General features: G+C 35.4%; 1 protein-coding gene across 3 annotated transcripts in view; it reads right to left on the bottom strand.

The window, feature by feature from the left end:
• The window catches only part of ERCC6L2 (excision repair cross-complementation group 6 like 2), a 56,840-nt gene that overhangs the window by 20,706 nt on the left and 18,273 nt on the right, over positions 1–17,861 (bottom strand). For 2 of the 3 annotated variants that reach the window (XM_014936672.1, XM_014936680.1), the window contains exons 10-15: positions 13,615–13,686; positions 12,329–12,474; positions 7,266–7,361; positions 5,884–5,983; positions 2,037–2,189; positions 677–757 (exon numbers count right to left, since the gene is read on the bottom strand). In XM_014936672.1, the coding sequence (XP_014792158.1) occupies positions 677–757; positions 2,037–2,189; positions 5,884–5,983; positions 7,266–7,361; positions 12,329–12,474; positions 13,615–13,686 (648 nt within the window). Of the gene's footprint in view, positions 1–676; positions 758–2,030; positions 2,190–5,883; positions 5,984–7,265; positions 7,362–12,328; positions 12,475–13,614; positions 13,687–17,861 lie in introns of those variants that run through there. The other variant, XM_014936686.1, reaches the window with a different exon arrangement.

Below are 17,861 nucleotides of genomic sequence, written 5' to 3'. Positions count from 1 at the left end.
ACATTCATAAAAATGCTCCCATTAAACCAAGCCTTTACAGGAGAAAAAAAAAAAATCTTGTTCCAGAAGGAAATTATTAGATATATAAAAAAGAAAAGAAAAAAAAAACAATGCCAGCATTGAACTGATCACTGATTTGGATTACATTAACCTAATAGCCCATGTCTTCCGCAGAGATCTGAAGCAAGTTTTCAGTCCTCTAAATCAATTGTATTCCTTTCCATACTTCCTTATCCAGTATCTTCTAAACAGTAGGTGTTACGACTCTCAACTGACTTCTTGATCAGAAGGCTGTCATATCATGCGTCGTGCTATGTCATATCATAAGACTGTCACCCTGAAGACTTTACAGAGATCACTTCAGTAAAAAATATTGCTCTGTAATAACAGTATATTTAGTAACACCTTCATTCAGACTGAGGATATCAAAGTGTTGTCAAGACCACAGATTACCATATTACCAGATTTTAGAATATTCCACTTTAAAGACGGACAGCATGTCATTATCTAATGTTTTACAATATGTAAAACTAAGGGCAAAGAGACAATAAAAGATGGCAAGTGCAACCTAGACTAAAAGCATTACCAGCCTAACAACATACTGTCTACATTTGCCACTGTAGTACCAAGACCTAGAGGGACATGCTCTGGTTTGTAGTCCACAAAGATACTTTACCTTTTCTGAGCTGTCTGGAGGAATCTCTTCATTTAGCCATGTAGTCGCAGTCATGACTCCTGCTTCTACTCGCCCTTCCCTCTATAACAATCAAGAATGTACAGAATCAAAACTGTGTCTGCTCAGGCTAAAAAAGGCAGGCCCAGGAAAAAAACAAAATAGATTTTTTTTTCTACAGATACATAAGCATCAGAAGTAACAATCAGCAAAGTCCAGACTAAGACTTACATTTTGACACTTACTGCTCTTTGATCTAACCTATAACCTGCTGGAAAAGTAACATATTGCATAAACTGGGAGGATCTTATGCATACACTGTTTAAATAATTCTTACCATTATATTATATATACACTAAATTTATATTATATTACTATATATTTACATGTAGTATTTATATTACATATTTATAATATAAATATATTCTATTATTATATACTATATATATATATATATATATACTTTATATTACATATTCTTAACTTTAATATCTGGTCTACCATGTTTTAATTTAGATTTAATTTAGAAAACTTTTCAGCTTAACATCCCCAAAGTACGTGTTTTTACAACACATCACTCTTTTGGCAATGCTGCCTCTATACTGCTATATCACATTCCCCAGCCTCTTCCTAGTGTAGACAAAATAACAAAATAAAAGGAAGGATGGAAAGAAGAAAGCTGCAATAAATTCCAGATGCAAGTTCACTGCAGCAAACACTCTGGCTAGAAAAAGGTATCACAATGCATATACTTATAACCAGCATGCACTATATGCTATGGAATTGTGCCAACATTCTTTTTACAGTAACTGTTAAGAAATTAATCATTAAGAGATGATTACTTAAGATTCATTAAGAAATTAATCTTAAAATAGGAAGCCTCAGTTATTTACTTCCACCGTGTAAATTTTTAAAATCTAGCATGATAAAATACATTTTATTGAACAGGTTTTGACATCTCAAAATGTACTACACAAAGGTTACTATTTTGGCTTTAAAAGGTCATTCTGAGATGTTGATGAATAAAAGATATTTATGCACAATGTTGACAGTACGTGAATGTACCCCAATAATAAGTTACAGCATTTTTATTAGGAAAAGAAATATATTAGAAAGCATTTGGAGCTTACAATCCAAACGTCTTGCATTTTTTTTTGTTTGATTCAAAGAAATGTATCTGGTGTACATCAAAGCAAGAAATTAGCATGCCTACGTCGTTTAAGGCACTGCACAGACAGGCACTGTTTAAGCTTCTCTGTTTTATGAAGTATTTTGTCATAATTTTGAATGAAAATATCTCATGAGGAAAGGAAAAAAAAAAAGTAAAACTAATATCCAGAAGTAAAAACCTAAGACTTTATACCTCCAGGATGTCTTTGGTAAGACAGGACCCATGAATCCTGAGTTTGAAAAGGTTATGGATCCCGAAAAGCTCTCCTTGGTGTTCCTTTGATCCTTGCACTGCCTCAAAATACCTCTTGGCATTTTCACTTCCAATCACCGCGCAGTGAAGTTGCTATAACAGAACAACACAAGAGATTTCAGAAGTGTTTTCACCAACAACATGTCAGAATTTCCTGGCATCCACATTATATACACAGCTTTAGTTGGAGCAAGCAGAAATTCCTAACGGAGGATATTTTGCTTTAATTTCCCTGGCAGACATTGGTATAATAGAGTGTGGTATAATAAGAACCTGCTTGGTTTTAAGGAATAATAAAAAAAAGAAAAAGTATATCAAGTCTTTTACTTCACTGTTGTCTAATTTCAGATACCCACTATACATGCTACTGACACTTCTCTGTATCTTGACTGCTTATCTCTCCTCAATATTAAATTCTTAATATGTTTTCATAGTCATTTGCATTGCATGCTTACGTGGAAAGGACTACAGAAAAGCTACAGGATTACTTTATCTGTGAATGTTTTAATTATCATGCATTCTTGTAAAATAGATTGAACAGAAGTGACTTAAAAATCTTCCAGGTGAAAAGGAAAGACAAGTAAATAGTTTGTCAGCCAGAATGAAAACATTTTTGAAGCCAGGCAGGTTTAGCTGCATTCCTATGACTGGAAAGTTTCAACACATACATAATTGGTACATTTGACTTTAAGTGGAAGAATGTCAAAAACATGGTTTTATGGATACCAGACGTGAAATATTTTTTGTAACTGTCTCTTGGCAATTGGTAATTCTTCACTTCTACACACTTCTAGTTCTAGCACCAAACAGGTACTTTCCTAGACAGCACCTCTTGAATTATGCAGACTAGTAACTACACAGTCAAACTCTACTTCAGCTAAGCACAGTTGACTCTTTCTTGAATTATGCATGGTATTTACAAAAGCATGCTTTAGGCTACATAGATTCACAGATTCGACAGAGTTGGAAGGGACCTCTAGAGATCATCTAGTCCAACTCCCCTGCCAAAGCAGGATTGCCCAGAGCACATCACTCAGGACTGCATCCAGGCGGGTCTTGAAAATCTCCAGGGAAGGGGACTCCACAACCTCCCTGGGCAGCCTGTTCCAGGGCTCTGCCACCCTCACCCTAAAGAAGTTCTTCCTCATTTTTGAGTGGAACTTCCCATGTTCCAGCTTGTGCCCGTTGCTCCTCGTCCTACCGCTGGGAACCACTGAAAAGAGTCTGGCTCCATCATCCTTCAACCCACCCTTTAGGAACTTGTAAACATAGATTAGGTCTCCCCTCAGTCTTCTCTTCTCCAGACTAAAGAGCCCCAGCTCTTTGAGCCTTTTCTCGTAAGGGAGGTGCTCCAATCCCTTAATCATCTTGGTTGCCCTATGTAGGACTCTCTCCAGTAGTTCCCTGTCTCTCAGGTTTCTATTATGTTAGATTTCAATTTTATTTATATTAGACTCTGTGATCACATATGGCTAGGTCAGACAACTAAACACAACCAATAGAAGAAATTCAGCAATTTTGAAAGCAAACAGATCCCTCAGTAAGAGTACACTGCAAACATAAAGCATTTTCAGATAAATTCATTTCACGAAAAGGATGGAGGACAACATTTAGTTCTGGGACCACGTTTCTATCGCTCACTAAAAGCCACACATCCACATGTACTCATGCTTTTGGAATTTTCAACAGCAGATAATTCTTCACAACTTACTGAAAATTTCCTAACTGTGTCAATAGCACAGAATGAAATCCACGTGTAGACCAAAGAAAAAAAATGAATTTCCAGATTTAAAATTACCCCATTTATTGCTTCTTATTCAACTTGGAAAAACACAAGTCAACTTGAAAAAAAAACAACATACACAATAAAGGGCCTTTCAAGAAGTTTTATACATGCCTTTTAGAAATCTAAGCAGACAATATTATCCAGGTGTTTATCTACAACATCGCCAACTCTGAAGACGTCTGTGAAGCACAACTCGCTCCTTCATGATTTTAGTGAATATAGTTGACCGTAATCTCCTATTGATCATTTTGTTAGCCTTTCAGAGATCTCTCCTACTGATACTTACTGTTGAAATCGATCCACAAACATTCTCCACACAAGAGAAACTTTAGAACAGAATGCTTTCTAAGCTTTTCCATGAATGTGGACATAAAGAACAAATCAAGTGGGTTTTTTTGCAATGAACACTCCTTTAAGCTTTGCTAAAGTAATGCCCATAAAGCTATGCAATTCCTGCTCCTGATGTGTTCAAAAACTAAATTATTAGCTTTTACGTTTTTAGACCACTGTCCTTCAAAAGCAGTTTTTGGACTGTGTTTTATATTTAACTCACCTAATTACTATGTGATTTCAACTACTAATACACTGTCTTCTTCATTCTGAGCTTCTGATACAGAGTCTCTGAAAAGTGCTCAATTACCTGTGAGCACATCAGCCCATCACCTACTACTTCTAAGTTCTTTTTAACAAGTTTCCTCTTTTTTATTTAGATAATTTTGTCAAAATTAAACAGAACTTTAATTGGTTTGCCTTCTATAAAACACTGAATGTATGTCAGGTAAAATACCACTGTTACACCTTTGAAAGTGGTATTTTAAAGCAGGCCATACAGATTACTGAGAGCAGCTCAAGATTTGATCTTCTAGCTGTGGGGTTTCTGACTTCGTGCTCTGTGAAATCAGATACCCTGTCTAAATACTTGATCCTAGAACCTTACACAGATTTAAGTAAGTGACAGGTAAGAATGAGGATAATGACAATCTGTCTGTTATTGCATATCCTATTCACTCAGCCTCCTACCTCCTCCCTGTAAATGGTCCAGCTACAGGAGGGTGCTTGTCACTGAAAACTCAATACCAAAGTTTTCCTATTTATGGCCAAAAATTTAAATTATTATGTTAATTCATAAAATTTCATGAAACCTGCTGAGGTGATATACTTTGCCTTTTCTATGCAATACATTCTTCAGGACAATTGTGCCTCACTAATTTTCTTCCTTTCTCCAAGTTTATAAGCCTATAATGTCAATATCTTAACTTAAAGCCAATCATCTTACCTCTTAACTTGTATTGAGAAAGACACATTCATATTTCACCTAGTTTCTTATTCTGCAGCCTGCTCTTCATTGTTCATGTTTGATTATTTTGTTGTTTTAATTCTGATCTCATTAGGAAGCAGTTGCTAGATTACGTGTTCCTCAAACCACACACTTTGTTTTTACCACTCTTAGGCTTTTAAACCTATCAACAGAAGTAGCAAAATTTAGAGAGAGCGGTTGTTTCAGACTGAATATTCTGGCAGACAGCATCACTTCTTATCTTCATAACAGCATCAACTACAAGCTGTTTCCCCTCTCCTTTTATAAGCAAGTTTTCAAAGGCAGAAGAATACTAATGTCATCTTGCTTTTCTTCTATAGCACCAGCAAGGTCTTTGCTTTCTCAAACCTTTCAAAAAGAAAAAGCTGCCTGAATCAGCCTGCTGCAGACACTAAATACAACTTGTATATTTTACAAGTTTTTAAATAAAATGGTTCTCTGTATAACCTGATAATTGCATATTGCACAACTAAACTGTCAAAAGTTACAAAAAAACTTGCAATACAAATACTCTTTTTTGTTTTTCGACAATTGCTAAATGACATAGCTCCATTTAATAAGTTAAGGTAACATCACATATCATAAACCCAAGGTAAACTACAATCTTGCTATAAGCGAGCTGAGCCTTCAGTAATTGAAAGAGTTAATAAGAGCTCCCAATTTAAATAGTTTGCAAACTTTACCTGTTTATAAACTTGTCGCAAGTACATCATCTCCTCCACAGTTCCCAAGGATATCAGTCTAAACACTTTAACATCTTTGCATTGGCCGATCCTATAAGCTCTGCAAGAACAGTGGAATATTTAAAACCGTATTTTGTATCCGTTTTAAAAAAAAAAAAAAAAGTGCTCTTAGGAGTATTAAAATAAATTTAAAAATAAAAGCATTCCAATAAAGGAGAAATACTCTAAATTAACTCAAAATGAGTTGGTTGGTTTTTGAGAGGTTTTTCCCCCTACTTTTCCAAATTTTCCTCAGTATTTCATTCCCTTTTCCTTAGTTTTCCAAGTTTCCTCCCAGGCCTGTCTAGTGAAATAGCTGTCTCCTCGATTTGTATCTCAAGGCCTGTCTCCCATCTCTCAAAAATCCATATTGCATTACGTTTTCTCAGTTGTTTGATCCCCCCCGTCTCCATCTGCTCTTGCACAAGATACTCTCCTAATTTCATTAGGATCATGGATTACTTCAGGCAGTGTGTTTTTTCTTAACTGTATAAAGCACTTTGCAAGTTGTAACATAGTAAGAACAGCTAAAAAACATGCAGTGCTCTATCTAAATGACAAATTCCAAGGCTTCTAACAGGTTATATTCTGAAAATTCAAGAGTGTCAACCAATTTATAGAAAAGTGATCTTATAAAGATTCTTGAAAGACAGTCCCTTTGAACAATACACATTTCTGTCACATCTATTTCTCTAGAACAGTTGAACATAAACACCTCTTAGAAGTCATAAAGACCCTTAAAATGGAATTACAGAATTGCACAGGGAAAGAGAAAGAAGTTTATTTCTGTTCATGATATATAAATCTACTGAATTTTGAAGGCTTCCAATATTCTTTACTTTAGCTATTCAAGTCTATCCTGAATTCCCATGGAAACATTGTATGATCAAAAAACCATGAAGGAAAAATCCAGATTCCTGGAAATCCTCCAGTAGCATAATATCTGAGATGGAAGGGAACGCTGAAGAGACACTGACCTCCACAAGGGTGAAGCAGAAAAGAACATAAGTGATTTTCTTTGAGGATTCTGGAATTCAAAACATCACTTGAACCAGGGGCAATTACAATCTACTCTCTCCTGACAAACATCGGAAAAATGCCATCCAGCCATACACACACATACTTGTTGCAGAGATTATGAAGAAGTTAGAGTAACTATGGCCTTTTTTTTTTTTTTTTTTTAATTACTTTTACTGAGCCCACCATTACAGTGCCACAAAAATAAAATGGAAAATTCGTAGTGAGATTCAGGGTTAAAACCAAGAACAAGGCTAAAATCTAATTTAGCTGGACATTTCATTGTAAGAGTACGATGTGGGTTAGATTCTGTATTTGGGGGTTACCTGTCAATAGCTTGAAGATCATTTGCTGGATTCCATGTAGGATCAAACAATATAACAACATTGGCACCGACAAAATTAAGACCCAGTCCACCAGCCCTAAAAACACAGAAATGAAAACACAGAACTATTTGACAGTAAGAAAAACAGAACAATTTCTCTTCCAGTGTATTAAGTCCATATTAGCATACCCTTCCCCAACATAAAAACGAGCACAACAGAGATACTGAAAATAGTGGGGTACAGCTTTGTGGTACTGTCAACATTAACAAGGCCCAAGTATTTAAACAACCACTGCTGTAAAATGCAGTCATCTCACCTAAGTAGCAAGACAATAATTACAAACTATATGATCAGCTGAGTCATAACAGACTACTATCACCTTACTATAGTAAAAGTCCTGATTTCATACTCACTGCACCCTACACAGGCCAACTCCCCCAGTAACTATTCTAAAATTCGTAACTACTTTTACACTAGTTGACATTCCAGAAGCAGGAAAACTATAGCTTACATAAAAAGTCCACATTAAATTTTACTTCCTCTAAACCCAGAAGATAATTTTGACAATAATGCTATGCAGCTTCCACTAAAATAGTCACAGTCTAGGATAAGTGTTATCTTTAAGAATTAACAACAGTCACAAATATATTTTTACAGCATGTAAGTTAACTGTTAAAAATATAGTTGATCACAGAGTTACCTATCAGCAACATTCATAGTTGTCATTACAAGGAAAAAAAATGACTGTAAGAAAATTGTCTACTATGGGGGTAAGGAGTCACAGAGATGCCAGTTACATAGTCTTAAACATTCAACAGCTGTACTGTGCTTTTGGGTAAAGCCTGCAAGTCAGCAAAGAATTTGAGGATACGCTTAACCTGAGGTAGCTAACTAATGCTCTTGCTGAATCTAACAAAACTGCTCAGTTACATGAGTTTGGCATGTGCACAGTTGGACTATTTGGCAGGAATAAAAGTGAGGAAAATACCACTTCTCTCTACCTGCAAAACAAGCAAATGCTGAAAATTCTTTTCAGCTGGCTCAACCAACATTTCTACAAAAAGAGACAACTTCGTATACAAGCACTTGGCAAATATTATTACTAATTTAACTATTACAACAACTTGTTACATTGACATATAGCACTAATTTCAAGGGTTGTTTTCTGAATGAGGTACCACAAAACTGAAAACATCAACCCAATTTCATTTACTTTAGATCCTGCTTGTTTAAAGCAATGGGAAAATTAACGTTTACACGGCTGTGAATAAATGAAGACAGATACCAAAAGCTTATGGAGCCCCGCCACCTTTTGGTCTTCATGGAATCCTTGTTAATGTAAATACAGTTGTGGCCTCTTCCTTCCAGATGGAGTGTGGTGTTGGGTTAGTTAAATCTGGAAGTAGAGTGGATGTGGGAACCTGTCCATGTTAACAGAGGTTTCCGGAGGATAAGTGCTGTCAAAGTTTGAAATGCTGAATAAAAATCCCTTTATTTTGAAATTTGCATGTATTTCTTTTTCATAAGGACAGAATTCAGCCTCTCATCTTACCAAACTGTCACTGCAGAGACAGTTTGAAACATAAGTCAACATGTTTTTCCAAATGTTTTCTCATCAAAAAACTGCAATATTTGGAACTGAAACATAAATTAAACCTCAGTGTAAAGCCTTAGTGTCAGTAAAACAGATTATGAAAATTAACTAAACAGGATACTTAGCTTTATAAAGATTTTACTTTTCAATAGTTTTAGGTATGCCACAAAAACTTAGATACTCCAACACAGAAAATAGAATGGCTCCTGCATCCTTCAGGGACAGAATGAATGCGGTAGTTAGTTTGTGCATTGTGTATCTTCCATTTTAAATATTGTGTATCTTCCATTTTAAATATTTTAACCAGAGGTTAAAGTCATTATTGCAAGATGGTCCATGCAAATTACAGTAATACAGCTGAAAAGTCCTGTATGAAATATCTCATAACAGTTCTGTTCCAATAACAGTTTTCAAAATATCATCTTATTTAAAACTGCACACTTTATTAAATTAATAGACTGTTTGTATATCCTGTTACTGACAACTTAATACCACAATGTTCAGAAGTTACAAAACAATATCACATTAGCAAAGGTTTCATGAAAGCTGTGACTATGTAATTCCCTTTACTGAGCTAAGTTTATATTTTATAGTTTATAAGTTCTCTGTTTCAGTGAAATCTTGTGGTTGAGAGTTCTTTGAATGTGTCTATATGCACATTAAAAATTATTTACAACATCGTTGTGAAGAATTCAAGTGAAGCCCTGAAAAAGTACAAAGTAATGGACAGCACTCCAGAAATGGACAGTAATTGAGAATGCTACAGGAATAATGGAAGTGCATACTGTAATCTTTCACAATAAAAGCTGTCTACAAATTTCTGTAACCATCATCTCTTCATCATCTAAGTACTTCTCTTTAGATAATAAAGAAAACTGAGAAACAGAAATAAATTTTCATTTATAATTATTCTGTAGGAATTAATCTAGAGAAACACTGGTGTGAAAAACCCAGAGAATAGTGCTCTAGCTCTAGCTTTAAAGATGATAACTCTTATTGCTCTTATTTCTTCCAGAGCACTGCAATGGAACAGGATTGCGCAGACTTCCGTATTGTACATACGTAGTTCCCCTTCTTCAGGCTAAGCAGCATCAATGGAGTTGCAAGTTTGGACATTTTCCTAGCAAGTTATAGCAACTCTAGTAATTATTTTAATGTTTCTAAGCATGACGGAAAATCCCCTTCCTTTCTTACAAATAATCATACATTTTCTCAGCAATACCAGCACAGTACTGAAGTATTGTGAAGTAGCCTTTACTTCCTCAGCCCTAGAAGTTCCAACAGATGCATACCTATTTTTCCATAAAGCTCAAGGCCGACATCATAGTCTATACCTACTGGTTTGATGGAATTTACATGCTCTGATGAAATCAATTTTTATTTTCCCTCAACACTCATAAACTATATTTGTCCTTATAGCTATATTAATCACAGCTATTCATAAAAGTATTATGGATAGCTATGTGACTATGTTTGATTTTAACATTAGCTGCAATACTTGAGGTTAAGCTACATAGATGCAGATAGACAGGTTTTTGGTTTGCGTTGCTTTTTTTTTTCTTTATTGTTTAAGGTCCTATTTCTCAAAAAAACTCACCAAGAATTAAAATCAGGATTGCCAAATGTCTATGGACCATATACAGGCAACTCCAGGCAGAAACAGCATTTTACTGGTATAAAAAAAAAATGGAATATGAAACAGGAATATTGTAAATTTAGCAGTGAAATTATCACCACTGTTTGCACTGTAACTCACTAACTCATAGATTCAAGCTTCCTGTTTAAAGCTGCATGTTAACTGTACCAGTGGAATGTAATGGCAGACTCAAAATCACTATGCAGGGAATTAATCCTTTGCAGAATGCATCTTCGTAGCCAAAAGATTGTGCAAGTACTTCAGTTGAAAATCAATATTTGCCTCTTTGAACAATGGGACTCTCCGAACACATACAAGTTGACTACACAGAACAGTCAGCCAAAAACTGTGCAAGAAAGTACAGACAGAAGAATATGACCCAATACTGTCAGCTTACTATGTGTTGAGAAATAAAGAATATACTGTGAAGTCCTAATGCCTGAAATCCGAGTAAGAGGAAGGATGAATCTCTTGTAGAGTAGAACTAGAGTAAACAACTTTCTGATTTCCGAAGGATTACAAAATTACAGCTGCTTCCATTACTGTTTATCAAGCAAGCAAAAAGACAATTTTTTGTTATCTGTGATAAACCATGCAAAGAATGGCACCTTCTGTTTTCCTTAGTAAACACTGGTTATAGTGACTGCAATCCCATCATTGTTTGTTCCTTCTGTTCACTCATTAAGATGAGAAACTCTAGGAATAACAGAATCAAGTCTCGTCTCAAGCACCACCAGCAGGCACGGAAAGCTCACCAATCTCTGTATTCACAAACTCTAATAGCTGAAAGGAGAAAGTCCACCTCTGTTTATCTGATTTTCATTTTTATTTCTATGTAAATTAATGGAAGAGAACTGGAAAGGTTATAACTACACAACTAAACTAGATTGACAGAAGCACAAACTAGAGTCTTTCCTAATGCTGCAGATGCAGTAATTCCTTGTGGTCTTCAGGGACCAAGAACAGGGATGCATGAATGGCCAGGTTCCACATTTGACAGAGATTACAAACAAATGTGCATGACCAACACAACAACTCTTCCCGTGTGTACCAGAATGTATCTGAACATAGTTCTGACATGCTCACGTAACAGCTTTTAAGATTACATCTAACTTCTAATTAAACAGAGGTAGTGGAGCCTCTTATCTGACTCCAACACATGCACTTTCAGTAAAGAAGGACCAAAGTGACCGTACAGGCAAGAAAAGCAAATTTCCATGTTTCATAGAGTTTTCCACTGGGCAGGAAGATTAAAGTTTTTCTTTGTTTGCTTTCTGCCCTTGCCTGGCAACAAACTTCAACCAAGAGGAAACAGGGAAGTAACAGGGGAAGGGTTATAATATTTTCATAAATTTTAGTTGAACATATTTCTCTATTTCAAAAAAGATCACTACCCATCATAAATTGATAAGCTGATCTCATAGGCAAATATGTTTTTAAAAGACAAATAATTGTTTGAAGTATTTTAAATAGACATACACCAATTAATGTGGGTTAATAAATTACAGTAACACTAAGAGATAATGTTTCAGTTGAATATAGTGTTTTCTTCACTCCTACAGCAAGTGAAAATGTAAAACTAGGATTCAGAAGACCCGCTTGTTTCAGATCTTAGCAACCCTCATGAAGCAGAGGAGAAGGGAAGGGAGGAAGTCTTCAGACACTTTAAGAAGCTTCAGTCCACAGCAGTGAGTCTACATTTACTAACAGACAAGAGAACAACACACTTTCTCAAAAAAGTCATCCCTCACAAGTCATCAAGTAACATGCAGAGTAACCTATTTACTAAACACTAAAAAGGCAGAGGGAAACAGAAAAATTAAATTTTCTTACATTGTAGATACAAGACATATGTTAATTTCTTGCATGCTGTTGAACTCTCTTACAATTCTGACTCTATCTTCTGATTTTGTACTTCCGTCAAGTCTTCGGTAATCTAGCCCAGAAGCCATACAGTATTGTTCCAGCACATCTAGCAACTGGGTGGAAAAATAAAAAAAAAAAGATTAAGTGCTGACTATTACCTTTTAAATTAAACATCATCTTAGAGGCCATGCTTCTCAAATATATTTTCAATAGACCAAGCATTGAGAATAAATCTTCCCCATTTTAATATCAACCTCCTTGACACTCTTTAGCTGTGATTGTACAGCACTCAAGGTGATTAATGTTGTTCTGTTGTGGTCTCACTCAGTCCCCCAACCCTGGCTGCCATCACACTTCTAGGTGATGCTGAATGAAGCAGGCAGGGAACTTACACTGTTTCCTACCATCTTAGCGAGTATAATGACTCGAAGTATGGTAACTGAGCACCACACCCAGCAGAGGGAACAGGGTAGTATGTACAGCCAGAGTTAAAAGGGAGAAAAGGAAAGAGACTGCACAGCCCAAGACACAAACATTTCATTAATACATCTAAATATTAAACTTGCAGTCTGCCTTAGAGCCACAAAATTATTGAATATTTAAGACTCTGAACTGTCATTCACATTATTACTTTTAATACTTTTTAATGCTATCATTACAAATATTTAAGTAAATAAAACCATATTCCCTTTGCACCATTTCAGGAAACATGTTATTCTCTAACATGAAAATCATGAAGCAAGTCCCTTAAAAAGATTAAAAGTGGAGTATGCATACATCTCTTGCTCCAATTAAACATTGTTTTCAGTTCAAATCATCTGGTGTAACAAGTCTCAAAGCTGAAGTTTCATCACTGGTGATGTTCAAAAGCCAGTAGAACAGAGGCAATTTAACTACTTTCAGTGCTAACACAAAGATCATATGATACTTCAGTTGTATTTTACTGTGACATTGCTCTAACTTGAGACATAACAGCTGAAGTCAGTATGAGCTATCTACACCTGAAGTAACACAAAAACTTTAAAAAACTCTAAGGAAGGCGGCAGAGTGTTACATTTGTTTTACCGTCACAATTTTTATCCTGACATAACATAAGGATTCAACATGCTTTTGGAGTACAGCACAAGCACACTGTCTTTACCATTTCCCATAGTAGAGAAAGAAAGGAAGTGTGGTTGATAGCTGTCACCTCAGTACTTTAAGCTCCAGAACGTGCTGCTGCAATTAATTGATAAAAATCATATGGAGCTCACCTTTGTGGAAAAGGAGAAAAGAAGAACTTTATCCTTATTTTTTCTGAAGTGATTTAAAAGCTGCTGAAGGACCTGTAATGAACCACAGAATACAAATAAAGAGGTTTTATCTCCAGATTATCTCACATACAGTTAGTTGTGATTTCAGCCTTTAAACAGGCTACATTGTAATTAGTTGCTTGCAAAGGCCAAGCAGAGGCATAATAAAAAACAGACGAACGTAACTAATGTGCCAAAGGTAATGGAGATGCCAGACTCATGAATTTTTCAGTCGTCTACATGGAAATCCTGCTGTAACAAGGCAATGATACTACTAACAGGTAAATCCAGAAGCTACTTGTGTCAGTGCATAGATGGCAACAAATGTAACTTATCTCATGCACTAGCTCAGCTGTGAATTTTTGCATTTAGTAAAGGCACACAATTCCCTTGAAAACAGGAAGGTCTGTTCAAGTTTTCTGTACTACATCTGAGTTTAGAACTTCTTGGAACTTGTCTTCTTAAAATAACCAGTGAGATATATGTTCCTTCCCACTCCCACTCTCATCTGTTGCTCTGCTTACAGTAGGATCCAGCTTCCCAGCCTCTGCACAGACCTTGAAATGCTAACAGTCCGCCCACACACAACGTCCTTCTGGTGGGGAAGCAAACAACCCAGAGCCTTGTGTTTAATACTGATACTTTAACTTCCAAAAGAAGCGTGTCCACATCTGGCAGCGGCAGCTCCAGAGTACAGAGCAAAAGCAATACACAAAGGGGAAAGAGGAATTTTCTGTACTGTGTCTGCAGCTTTCTCCCATTGGGCAACAAATATTTAAAAATTACAACTATTTAGTGATAAATATGTAAACTGTTAATCAACATTGATTTCACTAAAAGCCAAACAAATCTTTTGACAACCAAATAATGAGGAATGTTTCTATTAAATTTACATTTCTGGAGAATATCTAGAATATAAAATAGCAATTCTACATCACTTGTAAGCCCTTTTGTATGTATTAGCCAGCCAGTTACAAGTGAAAACAAGGCACAAACAAGGCAATTTTTGCCCGGTTTCATTGTACAACAACATATAAACCAGCATTTATTTCATTAGGAAAAAGTCCGTATCATGTAATTTAACAAGAGCTAAATGACTTGTATTCACATTTTATTTAGCTATATTAAGAAACAGAACAAAAACAGTGACATGCTTTTAAAGTAGGAGGAATTTGGCAACTGTATTATTGTTGTTATTCTTACAATAAAGTATAAATTGAATAATGAATGCCCTATAGAAGAACACACAAAGAAATCCACCCAGTCTGTTTAAATAAAATGGATCAATGTCATGCCCATTGGGATTTTAGGTATTTTGGAGAAAAGAAGAGCTGTGATGAACACGGAAAGTAATGAACGGTTTTGCACCAAAAAGAAATAAATTCTGTGCTTGCACACCAGACTGTTATCCTGGAAGTTGTTAGCCTGAAAAGAAATACTTGATCATACTCGAGCAAGAGTAACATGTAAGAGTCCACATGGATTTGAATGCATATCTCCCCATTGCTACATATTGTGGGTTGTTTGCCTGTGATGAAATTTTGCCTCTCACATCTGAGAATACCTTGTTTGTATACAGATGTCCAAGTCGGTGTTTTTAAGCCTTCAAAACCATGCTTGCCTGGGTTAGGGTTATATTTAATAGTGGAAGTTACCATTATTTGCAAGGTGTTCCAATAGCCTTCCATTTTCCTACTGAAATAATAATAATAATATCCCAGGCAAAATAAATAAATCAACCCAATATAGTTATTCCTATGAGATTTACACTAATTAAGAACAGTATTCCAAAACTCCACAAATGGATGTCTGTGGAAATATTATATGCATAGTTTTAAAAAAATAAAATCATTTCAAATGCCCAGACATTTAATAGCCCTTTTCACTTAGCATATAGACTCTCTCTGAGCCAGAACTCAAACAGAATTGTAGAAATAATCATTTTTATTAATTCATTTCCAAGCAGTCCCTCATATTTCTGTATGAGCAGTCTCCAAACTTTGTGTTTTAAAAGCAATGGAATTACTTGTCCTCATACTTTGTAGGTCCCCACTTTCTTACTGCATGATGGAAAAAGGTGGTTTCCAAACAAGGTAGCACACTCCTTTCATGCAATTTTCACATATTCAACTATTCCCAGTTTAAAATCAAGGCATGAAATTTACCTTGCAATATAAAGTGTAAGCAAAGTCTTCTGAAAACTCTATGTTCTGCAGTATAATTGAAAACAAAGGGATAATTCCACAAAAATAGCTCAAGTTAAGATCACATCACTGTATTATCACTCACCTCCCACCCTAATGAGGATGTATTAGTTGTATACATGTAAGTGTTAATGGGATACCTACATTAGAGTTATAAGAACTGTTTTTTCCAGGGGTGGCACACAGTAAAATGCTATAGCTTGCAAAATATGTAGAGATGACTGCAGCCACAACACAAGGTAGGACACAGACACCAGAATGTCACACTCTCACACTTCCATCCAAGCAACTCCAGTTTTACTGCCGGCAGTTGGCATGCTCCACAGTACAAAAAGCTATGTTCCTCTATGTGTTTTATCTTTGGTGAGAATAGAAGGTATTTTAGGAGATAATTTGACCTTTTCAGCCCTTCAAGATAGTTACAGCTGCTTAGCTAATGAAGTTCATCAGCAAATCCCAGCCTTTCCCCTGCCCTGAACACATTTAAATAAATGCCACAAACTTTTCCTCTGCAAATATGCCCATCTACAAAAGAATAATCACCTGTGCCAAAATTTCTGGGTAGCCTGTGCAAAATTTTAATTTAAAAGACTAAATAATACTTATTCAGTCTACACCACCAGTTTAAAGATACAAAATTATTCCCATTAGTTTCTAGAATTTATTTATAGAACAGAAAATGTGAAGTATTTATAGTGGGACAAGAATATTAAAAACATTTTACTAAAACTTGTCTCATTTATTTCCAAATAAACATGCTAAAAATATATAAAGTAGTTTTCAAATTCTAGTATCTGTTGACTCTCCTCTGATCACTTTCTGATGGCAAGAGGACATTCTAAATGGAAGACCTTTTGAATGACTTCGCCTCCAGAGCATAAAACTCAAAATCACCCCAAACAGCTTCTGTTTTAAAACTCAGAATAGAAAACATAAGAGTTAGACAATCTTTTCTCACACAACAAGCCTCCAATGTATCAGCAGGAGGAAAAAAAAAAAGCCACCATAACACAGACATTTATCAACCAATTTTTGGCACCATAATTATTCTAAAGTCAAATTTAAAGGACTCAAAAACTACCTTATTTTTCAATGATGGCTATTTAGCCCATTACATACAACTCCTCCTTCCAGGCACAGAGATATCACCACACAGTTCAGAATATTCTATTTATACTATGATATATTTCATGAACTGAGACAAAATTCAAGTTATCTTTAAAAGAGAATGCAGACCAATCTCCCTCTAAGTAAACAATTCTTTCAATAATTCTTAGATAAATTCTATCCAGTTTGCAAGGGACTGAAATAGGCACTATAGATTTCTAAAATAAAGCATCACATATATAAAACCAAAGGTCATCAACAGTGGAAAAATATTCCATAAGTCTATTGGGCTGTCATAACTGTAGCATTTGAAAATGTTTCACTCTATAATTCAAAGGAAAAAAAAACAAAACCAGATCAATCAAGCAGAACCCCTCCTAATAATACCTGATCATAGTTTCTTATCTTGGAGGATAGAAAGGTCCATATTGCTTTGTACCTTTGACTATTACTGCTGCAGTGTAATGTCTGATCTGACTTTTTTAAAGGTCAAGTAATAAAATGTTATGTGAAAGAAGTATAGCTATTCTTTCATTTCTTACTTTTTTCCCATGAATACACTGCACTTTTTTTTTTTTTTAAAAAATAGGAAATTCTCCATACCAAAGCTCTTCTCAAGAATATATGCTTATTTAAGCTTTGGGTTTCAGTTATTGGTGGGGGAGGGGGCTTGTGGTTGGGGTTTTTTTCCTTGTTTTTTGGGTTTGTTTGGGTTTTTTTTCCTCCCAATTACCTACAATCTATGTTAAAAATACCTTGGAATACAAGAATATACATCATACAGACTGATAACAAACTAAAAGATCAAAAATTAAATAAAAAGCACAATCAAGAAATCCTCTAGTGAGACAGAATGAAGATCAGCATCACATGATTCACCAACAATAAATAAAAAAA

This window comes from Calidris pugnax, unplaced genomic scaffold (assembly GCF_001431845.1).
Source record: "Calidris pugnax isolate Ruff unplaced genomic scaffold, ASM143184v1 scaffold2, whole genome shotgun sequence".
NCBI lineage: Eukaryota > Metazoa > Chordata > Aves > Charadriiformes > Scolopacidae > Calidris > Calidris pugnax.
This window is presented reverse-complemented; position numbering and strand designations above follow the sequence as displayed.